General features: G+C 49.1%; 1 protein-coding gene across 2 annotated transcripts in view; it reads left to right on the top strand.

Annotated features, from left to right (window-relative positions):
- Nucleotides 1-9736: 9736 nt before the first annotated feature.
- Nucleotides 9737-14460, top strand: part of APCDD1 (APC down-regulated 1) — a 33224-nt gene continuing 28500 nt past the window's right edge. The window contains exon 1 of one of the 2 annotated variants that reach the window (XM_040264617.1): nt 9737-9960. In XM_040264617.1, coding sequence (XP_040120551.1) covers nt 9903-9960 — 58 coding nt within the window. In that variant the 5' untranslated portion in view covers nt 9737-9902. Of the gene's footprint in view, nt 9961-10643; nt 10796-14460 lie in introns of those variants that run through there. The other variant, XM_040264618.1, reaches the window with a different exon arrangement.

The raw sequence follows: 14460 nt of genomic DNA, 5'->3' as shown, positions 1-14460 counted from the left end.
CTGACTAACAGAGAAGAGGGACCAGGAGTCCCAGGTCCCTGGCTTGCTGATGATGGAGAAATTGCCACCAGAAAATGAAAGATGCGGTGATCTGGGGCAAAGCGTGGAATGAAAAGCAGACAGGGCTTTTGGTGACTGTCCTGTCTATCAAGTCTCTTCCCCAGGGGCGGGAACAGGCCAGGGGGAGCCATGGGTAGGAGGGGGGGCCCAAAATGTAGGGAGGAGAGGAGAAGCCACCAACCCACAGACCTAGAGATCTGAGCCACATCTTCCCTGATCTTCCTTTCACGTGGGAACAGGGAGGGTTTTGCAACCTGATTCACAGTTCGGATAATTCAGGTGCTGAGTTTATGTTACATAAGGTGGAAAACAGAATAGAACTAGATAACACTGACGAGTCAGAACAGAACCTGAATACAATGGTCCCAGTGGTGTTACCAAATTCTCCACCCCCAGCTAAACATCATAAATAAAACCACCAGAGCCATCACATAAATCAAAGAGAAATCTGGCTTTGCAGAGTTCAAAATAAACACAGTGAAGCCAAGTCCTGCTGCCCCTTCACCTCCACCCCCACAAGGAGCTGGGGCCCCATCCACACAAGCACAGAGGCTCCCAGGTGCCCAGGCTCGGGTGGCTGCTCCAGACCATGCTGGGGGAGCTATGCTTCCACCCTGCCCCTGAAATCCTGCGTCTCTCACTCACCTCTGGGCTTCCGTATAGTAGAACATCTTGTATCCATGCATCGACTGGGGGTCCATAAAGAGTTACTAACTTGGGCACTGGGCTAAACCTGATGAGAAAGCCAGACAAAATCTGAGAAAACAAACTAAAGATGCATATAGCTTTCTGAGGTGTATAGGGTTAACTTATTTTCAGCTGAATTCTTGTGCTTTTTGAATGATTGTATGTGTTTAGAAAAGGTTCCCCCCTGGTGTCTTTGTAAGGAGAGAGGCAGCAAAGGCATCGAAATCTGTATACGAAAATAAAGAGGTGCTAGGTTAGGACGTGATGTGATCTGACATGAATGAAATGCACAACGTCTATGTGCAGAGAGGCACCACCTCAGAGTGCCACGTGTCAGCCAGAGATATTAGCACAGAAACAATAAACCTCTCCAATGTCAGGTCTACGTGTCCAAGTCAGGGCCGCCCTGGCTGTCCTCCGGCCTACACAAAACCTCATGAGATCAAGAGCGACCACGCATCTGAAAGCCTTTTGAGGATTATAGCATGTTACACAAGTGTGGAGATTAAGCATGACCGTGGACTCGGCACTGTTGAACTTGGTGGCCCAGAGCACGGTTTTGTTTCAGCTCAGCCTGCTCTGGAGACCTGAACTTCAGATTGCTGGAAAGTGGTGTGTCCGGCCAAGCCTGCACGGCTCATCACTCTGACACGTACACCCAAAGCCATGACAACAAAGACATCCACTCTAAGGTGGGAATTCACAGCCACGGGGCAGCACTGCCGTGGCTATCTGGTCAAACCGCCAGTTTCACTGACTGGAATGATCTGTTCTAAAAACTAGGCTGTTTGGATATTTTACACATAAAACGAACAAAGCTAGTGGAGGTGATGGAATTCCAGCTGAGCTGTTTCAAATCCTAAAAGGTGATGCTGTGAAAGTGCTGTATTCAATATGCCAACCAATCTGGAAAACTCAGCAGTGGCCACAGGACTGGAAAAGGTCAATTTTCCTTCCAATCCCAAAGAAAGGCAGTGCCAAAGAATGCACTTGTTCACATGCTACTACACAATTGCACTCGTCTCATGCTAGCAGAGTAATGCTCAAAATTCTGCAAGCCAGGCTTCAATAGTACGTGAACTGTGAACTTCCAGATGTTCAAGCTGGATTTAGAAAAGGCAGAGGAACCAGAGATCAAATTGCCAACATTCGCTGGATCATTGAAAAAGTAAGAGAGTTCCAGAAAAACATCTACTTTTGCTTTATTGACGACAGCAAAGCCTTTGACTGTGTGGATCACAACAAACTGTGGATAATTCTTAAAGAGATGGGAATACCAGACCACCTGACCTGCCTCCTGAGAAATCTGTATGCAGGTCAAGAAGCAACAGTTAGAACTGGACATGGAACAACAGACTGGTTCCAAATCGGGAAAGGAGTACATCAAGGCTGTATATTGTCACCCTGTTTATTTAACTTATACACAGAGTACATCATGTGAAATGCCAGGCTGGATGAAGCACAAGCTGGAATCAAGATTGCTGGGAGAAATATCAATAACCTCAGATATGCAGATGATACAATCCTTATGGCAGAAAGCAAAGAAGAACTAAAGAGTCTCTTGATGAAAATGAAAGAGGAGAGTAAAAAGCTGGCTTAAAGCTCAACATTCAGAAAACTAAGATCATTGTGTCTGGTCCCATCACTTCATGGTAAATAGATGGGGAAACAAAGGAAACAGTGACAGACTTTATTTTCTTGGGGGCTCCAAAATCACTGCAGATGGTGACTACAGCCGTGAAATTAAAAGACGCTTGCTCCTTGGAAGAAAAGCTATGACCAACCTAGACAGCATATTAAAAAGCAGAGATATTACTTTACCAACAAAGGTCCATCTAGTCAAAGCTATGGTTTTCCCAGTAGTCATGTATGGATGTGAGAGTTGGACTATAAAGAAAGCTGAGCACTGAAGAATTGATGCTTTTGAACTGTGGTGTTGGAGAAGACTCTTGAGAGTTCCTTGGACTGCAAGGAGATCCAACCTGTAAATCCTATGGGAAATCAGTCCTGAATATTTATTGGAAAGACTGATGCTGAAGCTGAAACTCCAACACTTTGGCCACCTGATAGGAAGAACCGACTCATTGGAAAAGACCCTGATGCTGGGAGAGGTTGAAGGAAGCAAGAGAAGGGGACAACAGAGGATGAGCTGGTTGGATGGCATCACCGACGGGATGGACATGAGTTTAAGTAGGCTCTGGAAGTTGGTGATGGACAGGGAAGCCTGGCATGCTGAAGTCCATGGGGTCACAAAGAGTCGGACATGACTGAGGGACTGAACTGACACATAAAACAGTTAGCTGCAGACCCAAGTACCCAGATATCAACTGCAATAAATGTCCAGATAACCTGTCTAGCAGCCCCTTTGAGTCTGAATATCTCAGAACAACATGGAAATCAATTTTCTACTTCTGAGAGGTAAATGACATTTATTTATTTATAGTACAGCCTTAGAGTGCTGTTGACCCAGATGATAAAGAATCTGCCTGCAATACAGGAGACCTGAGTTCCATTCCTGGGTGGGGAAGATCCCCTGGAGAAGGGAATGGCTGCCCACACCAGTATTCTTGCCTGGAGACTCCCATGGACAGAGGAGCCTGGAGGGCTACAGTCCATGGATCGTAAAGAGTTGGACATAACTGAGCAACTAACACTTTAGAGCTGAAAACAGCACCTTGCTGGGAGTTAGAAAACCTACTGCTTCTACCCTCCAAAAGTTGTCTGATTCTAGGCAAACTGTTGAATCTCTCTGGCCTTCATTTTCCCCTCTGTAAAAAGAGATTAGTAATAGCTGAAGTATTTAAATCAAAGATAAACAAGATTGAATGTGATGTTACGATGATGTAACCAGATGGGAGAAGGCCATCCAGATGTCCGGTTGAAGTGAAACATAATTTGGTTTCATATAATCAAAACGTACCCAGTGAAATAAAGAAACGAAGTTATTGTACAAGTTTAGTATATCCTTAATTATAATAGCAGTTATCTTATAGTTTATTCTTTTAACACAGTGTTTCTCAAGTTGCCCCTGAGAACTGCTTTGGAGAAGGCAATGACAACCTACTCTAGTACTCTTGCCTGGAAAATCCCATTGACGGAGGAGCCTGGTAGGCTGCAGTCCATGGGGTCGCTAAGAGTCAGACACGACTGAGCGACTTCACTTTCACTTTTCACTTTCATGCATTGGAGAAGGCAATGGCAACCCACTCCTGTGTTCTTGGCTGGAGAATCCCAGGGATGGGGGAGCCTGGTGGGCTGCTGTCTCTGGGGTCGCACAGAGTTGTATACGACTGAAGAGACCTAGCAGCAGCAGCAGGGAACTGCTTTAGACAATTCTTCTTAAATTCTCCCCCACTAAGTTGTAGGTAACATGGGTACACATTTCACCCTTTGGAGGGCCACAGATTATTGCAGTAGCTGCATCTTTTTCACACCCTCCCTCACCAAATGCAATCTGGGATGGGGGGTTGTGGTGCGGTTGCACCAGGTGGTCCAGCGGCAGGGCTCAGAGTCAGTGGGTTATTTTTAGGGCATGCTTACAGAGTGCTGGACCATGTGCAGGCCCATAACCTTATTCCTCCCATCTCACAGCTGTGTTAAACCGCTTGCCCGAGGCCCCAGAGCCAAGGGATCTGAGCCTGGTGACTCTGGCCCCCTAAGCAGAGCGCCATCTCGCCTCTCATTTGTCAAGCGTGTCTGAGTGTTGCTACGAGTGCACTAACAACCTAGGGCACGCTGAGGTTGACTGCCAGAGCTTCTGTGTTCTCCTCCTGCTTCTGTCGCCTTGTCCTGCGGTGGCCAAGGGTCGTGTCAGCCTCATAAAGACTCTTTCTTGATGCTCTGATCTTATCCAGCCTCATCAACCAGCACAACAAACGCCCATTATGGAAAGTCTTGCGAAGGAGCCAGGGGAGGAGATGTAACATAATACCCAATTTTCTTCCTTTCCTCAAAGAGCCAGATGATCGAGTGGAGCAGATAAAGCAATTCGCAGCCAGCCAGCCCTACAGGAAAGCATGTTATAAGAGGATGTGAAAGTACAGACAGAAATGCTACTCAAGTCCTGTATTGCCTCCTGCCCCTGGAGGATCTCTATTTTCTTTCAGTGGGTAGGGCTTCAGTTTGTCAGCAGCTCCCCAAACAAATTTGTGACACAGGGTGAAGAGACTGTTAGACTGAATCAGCCTTATCCACATCTGCCCCTGTTTTCAGATGCACGCATGCCAAGTCGCTTCAGTCATTTTGGACTCCTTGCAGCTCTATGGACTCTAGCCCACCAGGCTCCTCTGTCCATGGGATTCTCCAGGCAAGAACGCTGGAGTTGCTTGCCATGTCTTCCTCCAGGGGATCTTCCTGACTCAGGGATCAAAACTGCATCCTCTTATGTCTCCTGCATTGGCAGACGGGTTCTTTACGGCTAGCACCACCACTTGGCAATTGATTAACACATGCTAACGGATGGGTGGGTGGGAGGATGAAGGAACGGTTGCTAAGCTCACAAACATTTGAATGCTTTCTCTGATAACTATGAATGTAAAATGGAAAGTAAACTTTAATTTCTTAAGCTCAGAAGACTGCTGTTCAGAGATGCATCTAAATGGCATGTTATTTTCAAAATAGAGTTTACTCTAATTAACATGTCTTAAAGATATAACCCAGAAGGCCATCCCTTTCTAAGGACTCTTCGGAATAATTTTATTAGCTCTGCCTCTGAGGAAGATGTGTAGGATTTTTCAATTTTATTGTCTTTACCAGTGAAGCTCTGCTGTGGGTGAAATACTGGAAACACTGGCTCAGGTGATCAAAGAGGTAGGGAGGTGACCCAGCTCCGTTTCTGTCCTCTGGGCTCTTATGTACAGAGGAATCACTGTGGTTTCATGGGCTTGGCATTGACATCTAATAGCAAATTATGAGAGAAGTCTATTCCTGGAGACCTTGCCCGTCCTCTGCAGATGTGGGATGATTCTTTCGACCACATTCACGGTCAGACAGGTTCTGGAATTGCTGCTTTAATTCCTCTGACTCTTCTTTTTATATAAAAAAATGTATTTATTTGGCTGCATCAGATCTCAGTTGGGACATGTGGGGTCTTATTGTAGTGCAGGCTCTCTAGTTGTGATGCACAGGCTTAGCTGCCCTCTGGCCTGTGGAATCTTAGTTCCAATGGAACACTGGAGAAGTCCCCCTCTGATCCTTCTTAAAACTGTCATTTTCTTCAAGAACTGAAAGGCCTGGGATCTCTGAAATTCCAAATGATTTGCAGGATCGCATGCCTTTAGATCAATTTCACAGACATTAGGAAACCAAATTGTGGCCAAAGCTTTAAAGGATTTTGGTCCTTCTGTTTCCCAAGATAACACAAGTGACACTGAGCTGCTCTGTGCTCCCTGAGATATGAGACACCTTCTGTGAAAATCCAGCCAAGGTGACCATCCAAGCTCTGTGCCCAGCACAGTCCATCCCTGAAAACATGCTCATGATCCAGGGTTACTGGGGGAGAGCAGAGGACTGGTTTTCAAAGACTGAGCCAGCTACAGAGGCTCCGAGGATCTTCAATGCTCGTGGGAAAAGACCTCTTGGTAAACATGTGAGCGGCCTTGTAAATGGGTGACTGAACAGTCCTGGATTCCAAGTGTGCCTCTGAACTGGAGCAGCCGCTTTGTGTTTCTTCTTCCCCATCAACTTGACAAAAGTTATTTATGAGTAGCTCCAAATAGTCTAACATGCTTGCTTATTGATGCTGTTAAGGGCATTTTGTCCAGCTGTGCCTGCCTGGAACTCTCCCAACACACCCCAGGACCTGCTCAAGACTTGGTCCTTTCAAATGCCCCAGGGAAGTTCCTCGTGCTGGTTTCAGGGGGCCAGCTTCTGAGGTGCAGCCTATAGTCACCTTATGACCTGCCTGGAAATACCTCCCTTCCAATTCTGCAACTCTAATCATCTATCTGAAGAATTGATGCTTTTGAACTGTAGTGTTGGAGAAGACTCTTGAGAGTCCCTTTGAACTGTGGTGTTGGAGAAGACTCTTGAGAGTCCCTTGGACTGCAAGGAGATCCAACCAGTCCATTCTGAAGGAGATCAGCCCTGGGTGTTCTTTGGAAGGAATGATGCTAAAGCTGAAACTCCAATACTTTGGCCACCTCATGCAAAGAGTTGACTCATTGGAAAAGACTCTGATGGTGGGAGGGATTGGGGGCAGGAGGAGAAGGGGACGACAGAGGATGAGATGGCTGGATGGCATCACCGGCTTGATGGACGTGAATCTGAGTGAACTCCGGGAGTTGGTGATGGACAGGGAGGCCTGGTGTGCTGCAATTCATGGGGTTACAAAGATTCAGACACGACTGAGCGACTGAACTGAACTGAATCATCTATCCACATGTAATCACTCTAAGACAAACTTAAACCATTTGTTTGTTTGTTTATCACTGTTCTCTTTGAGAAGTGAGTACACTAATATCAACTGCAAAAAATAATATAGAAAATGAGCCCTATACGGAGAACACTCTATCTTTCTAGACCAGCGCAAGGCAGTGAGGGAATTTCTGGGAGCAGCAACTCTGGCTGGATATTGAGGGTAGAAGCATTTTAAGCGATGACATCACATGTGGAAAATAAACTGGCAAAACAGATTTGACTGGTGACATCATTCTGGCTCTGTTTCTACCACACCAGTAAGACCAGTTGGAAAGACAAAAATGGTCTCAATTTGATGGTTATGATGACAGCAAATCATGGCTGACCTGTTGGTTTTCTTCTTTTAAATGACAGGATCAAATAATCATTTATGAAAATTATCACCTAATTGTTTTGCTAACATGCGATGAATGACCTTCACATTTCAATGACCAGTTGCTTGTACATAAACACACCATCCTAACACTCTCTCATGTCATTTGCTTGCTTCAAATATTTCCTGATAGACTAAAAGGCATCCAATGACAAAAGTCATAGAGAAGCTAGACACCTCCCAGTGTGTGTTGTTGGTGACAAGGCTAAGTCCTGTTTAAGCAGTCAAATATGCTGTTTATATCATTCCCAACTGGCCAACATTCAGGAAGAAATCAAGTTCCTGCTTTAAACCCGGTTGACCCATGGGCAGCATTCAAATCCCACAGGTCATAATTGACTGCCCAAACCTAGAAACAGACACAAGCAAGGGATGGAGAAGAGTTGGTCCAGAGAGAGATGCTGCAATGCAAGCTCAACTCAGCTATGTTCCAGCTCCAGGGTTTTATGACACAACTGTCCCTTCTTTCACACATGAGAGTCTTTCATCCTCCCGATTTACAAACATAGTCACGTAACCCTCACCACATCCTCGTGAGGTAGGCAGGTGGTGCATGTTGTGACCCCTCAAACTAAATATGAAAGTGATAGTGATGGTGATAAAAATTAAAGTACATCAAACAGTCTCAGCACCATCACATCAAAAGACCTGTGGCTTTCTCAGAAAAAAAAAAAAAAAGAAGAAGAAGCAGAAGAAACTGTCACACATGCCCTCATCTGTTTTACCAAGTTTTACGAAGATGCTGAAGTCCAACTAGTGCTGAAGAGTCTATAACACAAAGAGTTGAATTATTGATGCTACTTTGTTCAAAGGGGCAGAAAACTCATGGAAATCACCCCTTCTGTTTTAAGTGTTTTATTTATGAAAAACATCACCAGAGTCCAGAATGCCCTCCTGATTCCATGTGGTCCCTGCTTTTCCTCAGCCAGTGTGAGGTGACATTCAGTCTCCTTTACTGACAAACCTCCTCCTGAGCGCCCAGAAGCCTTGGAGGAGCTCAGAAGAGAGAACTCCAGGCCCACCAGAATGAGCCCCCAAGTCGGCAAGCAAGGCAGCCGCCTTGACCAAAAGCAGCTCCTGGCTGTCCCTGCCTTTGTATATTCAAAGCCCATGAAAAAACTGAACAAACTCCCAAGACCCACAGACCTTAAACAGAACCAAGCTTTGGGCCGGGAGGCAGGAGAGATAGGGGGAGACCGACAGGGAGTGTGCCCCTGAAAATTTCCCCCTGTCCCCCCAGGTCCTCGTCTCCTGGAAGGAGACTGGAAGAGGAGTCTGCATCCCTCGCTGCGCTTGCTCGTGAACCCCGCAGCGGGAGGCTCTCAGCATCCTCACCGAGGTGGGAGGAGCCTTTTCTCCCTTGTGCCACCTCTCCTCTCCTCTCCCTCAGTCGCACAAACACCTCAAGCTTGGAATGCGGACCTCTCTTGGAACCCACTGGAGACCCCGGCCTTGCAGCGCCCCACTCTTTGTCCCCCCACTTGCACAAGTGGGGAACCCTTCCCTGTGAGAGGAGGGAAGACACCGGTCCAGAGCTGCCCGGAGTGGTGCGGGCAGGGACGGGAAGACACATGTGTTCCCCCTTTCGGGAGGGGGTCCCGGGCCTAGAGCTGTGAAACCCTTGCAGGAGAACCTGTCTTAGAGTGGGAGTCGAGGAGGAGGGAAGGGGGACAGGCCTGGGGGAGGAGAGGGGATGAGGTTTGAGAGGAGGAGCGCGGCGAGGAGGCAGACGATGAGGGGAGAGCCGGCGGGACAGGGGAGGGGAAGGGAGCTAAGGGGCGGCGATGGGGCGGAGCAGGGCCTGCGGAGCCCAGCGCCCTTCTAGTCCTGCAAGGGGTCCGGAGGCTCCCCGGCCCCCCTAGGCCCCGCCCTATCGCCCCGCCCATCGCCCCGCCCCATTCATCCCCCGTTCTCGCTCCTCCCTCCAGGCCCCGCCCCATCTAGCCCCTTCCAATCGCCCCGCCCCGTTCAGGCCCCGCCCCTGATCCGTCCCGCCCCTGGCCATTCCCAGGCCCCGCCCCGTTCCCGCCCCGCCCCCGCCAGGCCCCGCCTTGCCTCTTCCCGCGGCGGCGCCCTGGAAATATGAAGAGGCATAGCAGCGGCGGCCAGTGCAGCTCGGAGCGGCGGCGGCGGCGGCCGGGCGGGCGCGGGGCGGCCGGGCGCGCAGGGCCGGTCGCGGGGCGGAAGGCCGGGAGCGGAGGGGCCAGGCCGGGCATGGGGCACGCGGCGGCCGCCTGAAGCGTGCCTGGCCCTGTCCCCGCGCCGCCGGGCCGCGCCGCCCGGGCTGCGGGCGGGTCCCGGGGAGCTGGGTCCCCGGACGGCGAGCGGTGCGGCGCGCGCGGGCGGTCCCGGAGGAGGCCCGGAGATGTCCTGTGTGCGCCGCCTCCTGCTCACATCCCTGTTCCCGGCCCTCTTGCTTCACGGTGAGTCCGGGGGTGGGGGTGGGGGGGCGGCAGCCGAGGGTGTCCCCGCGGGGACTCCCTAGAACCGAGGTGACCCCACGGCCAGGCACAGCCCCATCCTGGGCGCCCTGGAAGAGGCTCGCGTTCCCGGGCGTCGGCCGCGCTCTCTGGGAGGGCGCGCGCTCGGACTTTCCGTCCAGGTCCCACGACACTTGTGTCCACTTCGCGGGGCTTCGGACTACAAGCCGTCAAGTACCCGCTGGGTGTGCGCCCTTCACAGAGTGTCAGAGCGCAGGGGGCTAGCGCTGAGCTCCAGGCTTTGAGGGGACCGTACAGAGGACTGTGATCAATTCAGGGGGAAAGCAGCTTGGGTGTTCTTGCGCGCTCCTCGGAGAACGAGTGTTTTAAGGGGCTGGGGAGGGGTCTGTCCCAGGTGGACCGGTAGGTTCTCTGGAGGCATTTTCAGGGAGTGGGGTCCTCGCAGCAACAGAGGGGCAGTAATTAAAACTAGTCCCCTAAGTTCTCCGGAACCTGAGCTTGCTTCTCTCCTGCTCTCGTGGGTTTTGTTTCTGCTTCGTGTGTCACATGTTCTCAGCGGCCCCAGTAAACCCCGAGCTAGAGAGCAGCAGGCTTTACAAATGCTCCAGAAATTGCACTAAAGAAAGTAAGACAGCATTGCTCCGGGCTGGGAAGGCGGACTTGTGGGGCTGGGTGGTGGCAAGCACGTGTGCTGATCCAGATGTCCTGGGTCAGCTTTCCTTACAGGTGAACGCCTGGCCCTTTAGTTGAGTGTCCACCAGGAGCAGAGCTCTCCTGTCTCCACACCCACCATGACCTCTGCACGTCAGATCAGCAGGTCAGCACTCTTGGGGCCTCTAGGTTTCTGATCCAGCTTCAGAAGGCCGTCAGGCAGTGACCCCTCAGACCATCTAGGAGAGGCAGAGGCAGCACCCTGGGAGCCCTGAGCGGCTGTTTTCTCTGTCATCCTGCTCAGACAGGCGGCGTGGGCAACACAGCTCCAAGGGCCCTGTGAACCAGTTGGGCTGGGCCAGACCTGCCAGATGGCCAAGGTGTACCCAGAACCCCAGCAATCCAAGACTTTCAAAGTCAGGTTGGAAGACTCGCAGTTCGAGGGCCAGAGAAAGAGAGGTGTAATTACAGGGTTGCGCTCCTCGGCCCATCTGCTTGGAATTACAGAGCAGTCTTCATCTTTGGCTGAAACATGAAACAAATCAGAGCCCACGGGCAGATCAAACGGCAGCTGCCACCCACACCAGAAACGAGAGGCAGAGAGAGGATGAAGGGGAGAGTGTCCCCTAAAAAACCTCTTATTGTAGTTGAAGGAAATCGGGCATATGGGTGAATGCCTTTAAAGTGAAAAAAGTACTTGAAATTGGCATGAACAGAATTTTTTTTTTTTTTTTTTTTTGCACAAGGCAATTTGCCTTTTGGACTACAAAAGCCATCCTCAGAGACGCAGCCTAGGCCAACCTGTCGTGAATTTTTCCTCCTTGTTTTGAGGGGTGGAAGTTGTAACCACACTTCCTGCACCACAGTGCAAGCTACGATAGTGCCAATGGGTAAGGGGAGCCCAAGTGCAGCCTCAGTGTGGCTCGAATCTAGCCCCAGATCTCTGGACTCCAGCTGAAGTCAGCCTGAACTCCTTGGGGTCGGGGTTTACCCAGACCCACAGTGCGCCGGGAGGGAGTCAGGAAGGGGGAGTAAGCCAGTGGGGCCAGCCCCTGTGCATGCGTGCACATGTGAGCATGTGTGTGCACGTGTGTGTGCAGGCATACATATGACGAAAGGATGTAAGATAAAAAAAACAAGGTTTGCCAAGTTTAAGGGGATGACGAGGATAATCCTACAAAAAGTCATCCCATTTCAAAGTGAACCTCCTGTGGCAAAATTATGCACACTGATGTTGCCCACAGACCAGCTGTGCTCGTGGGGGCTCCAGCCCAGAGGAGAAAGTGAGGGAGTGGTCCTTCTGGGTATAAATGTCTGTGATCTGAGAGAGGCTTGCTTGTTATGATGCCTTAGTGTAGTGTAGAGCACCAGGAAAGAATTGAGTATTCTCCCTTTCCCCTTTTTCTGACCTATTTTTACTTACTTGAAGTACTTTTAACAAAATATGGGCATTAATCCATCTAACCCAAGGGAGTGGCTTCAGAGTGTGTCCTACTCTGTAGTTAGGGGTCTTGCAAGTATTTAAAGATTCTGTAGTAACAGATGGAGCTTGATCGTTTATCTTAAGAGAAGTCAGCAGTCTGAAGGAAACTGCCTGCCCTCTTTTAGAATGGCTTAATGATTTTTCTCCTGGTATTGGAAAAGATCCTGATGCTGGGAAATAATGAAGGCAAGAAAAGAAGGGGGTGGCAGAGGATGAGATGGTTAAATAGCATCACTGACTCAATGGATATGAGTTTGAGCAAACTCTGGGAGATAGTGGAGGATGAGGAAGCCTGGTGTGCTGCAGTCCGTGGGGTCACAAAGAGCCGGACATGACTGAGTGACTGAGTAGCAAAAACAACCTTAGGATGCCATTTATTTATTAATATGGTAGCAATTAGTAGATTAAAACATATTTTCTATGGTGATGCATGTACTTGGGGCCAACTTTAATTAATTTAGTTTCCGACATCATTTATAGATTATTTGTTCCACCAAGAAGTCTCATTAATAAGATTACAGAGTGCACAAGACCTTCAGGAAGATTCCAGGTGAAGACCCTGGAGAAACTATTGTGTTTGGCATCTGATCTTTGTTCAGTTTGGGGGTTACTTTTATTTCAACTCAGGCAAGTCATAAATCACCCCTAGATCCTACTGGTGAGTAAATTAGGGTCTGGCAAGACAGAAGCCTTTTGTTTATTTTAGCTTTTTTTTAAAAACTGTAAATGTGGTGAGAGACCCAAGTTCAAAATGTGACAATGTGAAAGCATGCGTGTCAGTTTTACTTTCCCCTCCTTCTTCTCCTGAGAACAATTGCATTTCTTAGTCCAGATAAAGCTGGTTGAATGTCGTGAAGGTCTGCAGCTGAGGGATGTCCCTTGTTGCTGTTTTCTTTGCTTTGATGAAAAGTCACAAAAATCATCTGGCTCCAGAACACAGATTAACACGAGGCGTTTCAGAATAAGTGGTGCTGTCATGGGCCCCGAGTGCTGATTCTCTCTGCTGATGGAAACAAAAGGTTTGGGATAAGTTTTGGAGCCGATACTGGGGAGATGGTCTTCTCCTCAACGCCATTTACTTTGTAGCATTCGTTGACTTTTCTGAAATGGGAAGATACTTTTGAGCTATTCTTTTTCACTGGAGTGTAGTCTCTTAAAGTTAAACAAAACAAAAACAACCAAAACTGTGGATTACCAAAAGATTGTTTAACCAACAGAATGCAAGGAAACATTGCAATAGGGTAAAATAGAATCTTTGAAATATGATTTTTACTGAAGGTAGTTCTTGTGACCAAAAGAAACATTGCCTTTCCTGTACCTTTTCCCCCTTAGTCATAAAATATAATCTTGAAAAGAAATAGGACTCAGCTGCTCATAGCAGGGAGCAAGGGTCGTAGGCAGATGGTAAATATTCTTTTGTGGAAGAAACCGACCGGCCTCAAGCATGTGGCTGAGCTGACTCGTTGTAGCTGTGTTCCTTCTTTTTCTCCCTAAGTGAGTGAAGAGCTCAACACCAGTGGGAGACAGGGCTGTGCAAATGCACATCATTAAGGGACAGACTGATGACAGCCTGATAGAATCGACTGAAGGGAAGCACAAGACATTTGGGACTAGAAATGTGAAAAGGTACGTTGGTGATTGTGAGCATCTGCTGGAAGCTTGCGTGGTTTGAGTGTCCTAAAGGAGCCTCTGCGTGGGGTGGAAGTGATCCCGGGGAAAAGCTCAGGAGAGTCTGTCACCATCCCAGGAGGAGCGCCTGCTGTGTCCTGACGTTGTGTGCACAGGCCGTTTAGTTCTTCTCACTTTGGGAATATTGGAAAGTCGTGTAATCGGAGGAACCTGGGTCAGAGAAAGGATGTGAAGTCACCCTGCAGTGACTGAGGGTCTCCTGTTCTCGAAGGGTTTTCTAGCCTCCTTCCTTCAGCCATTCAGTCACCAGGTCTGTCTACCAGGGCCTCCTGGTGCCTGTGTCCCTGCCAGCTGGGGACAAGGCTGGGAGGAGGGGCAGCCCCTTCCTGAAGATTCCTGAGAACACCTGGGGAAGGGGAGAGCTAATGGAGAGCCCAGAGCCGGGAGGTTGGCGCGCTGCCCTGACTGCAGTGTTTCTCCTTTCTGGGAGTCCCACACTCCACACACTCACACACCATGCACATAGACACACCATCCACACACACACACCATAACATATACACTCACACCATAACACACACACACACCACATACACACACCATACACATATACGTACACACACCATATATACACCACACATACACACGCCACACACACACACACCACACACACACACATCACACATACACATACTATAACATACACACACCACATACAC

This window comes from Oryx dammah, unplaced genomic scaffold (assembly GCF_014754425.2).
Source record: "Oryx dammah isolate SB20612 unplaced genomic scaffold, SCBI_Odam_1.1 HiC_scaffold_22, whole genome shotgun sequence".
Lineage (NCBI taxonomy): Eukaryota > Metazoa > Chordata > Mammalia > Artiodactyla > Bovidae > Oryx > Oryx dammah.
Note: the sequence above shows the minus strand (reverse complement) of the source record. Positions and strands in the feature narration are given on the sequence as shown.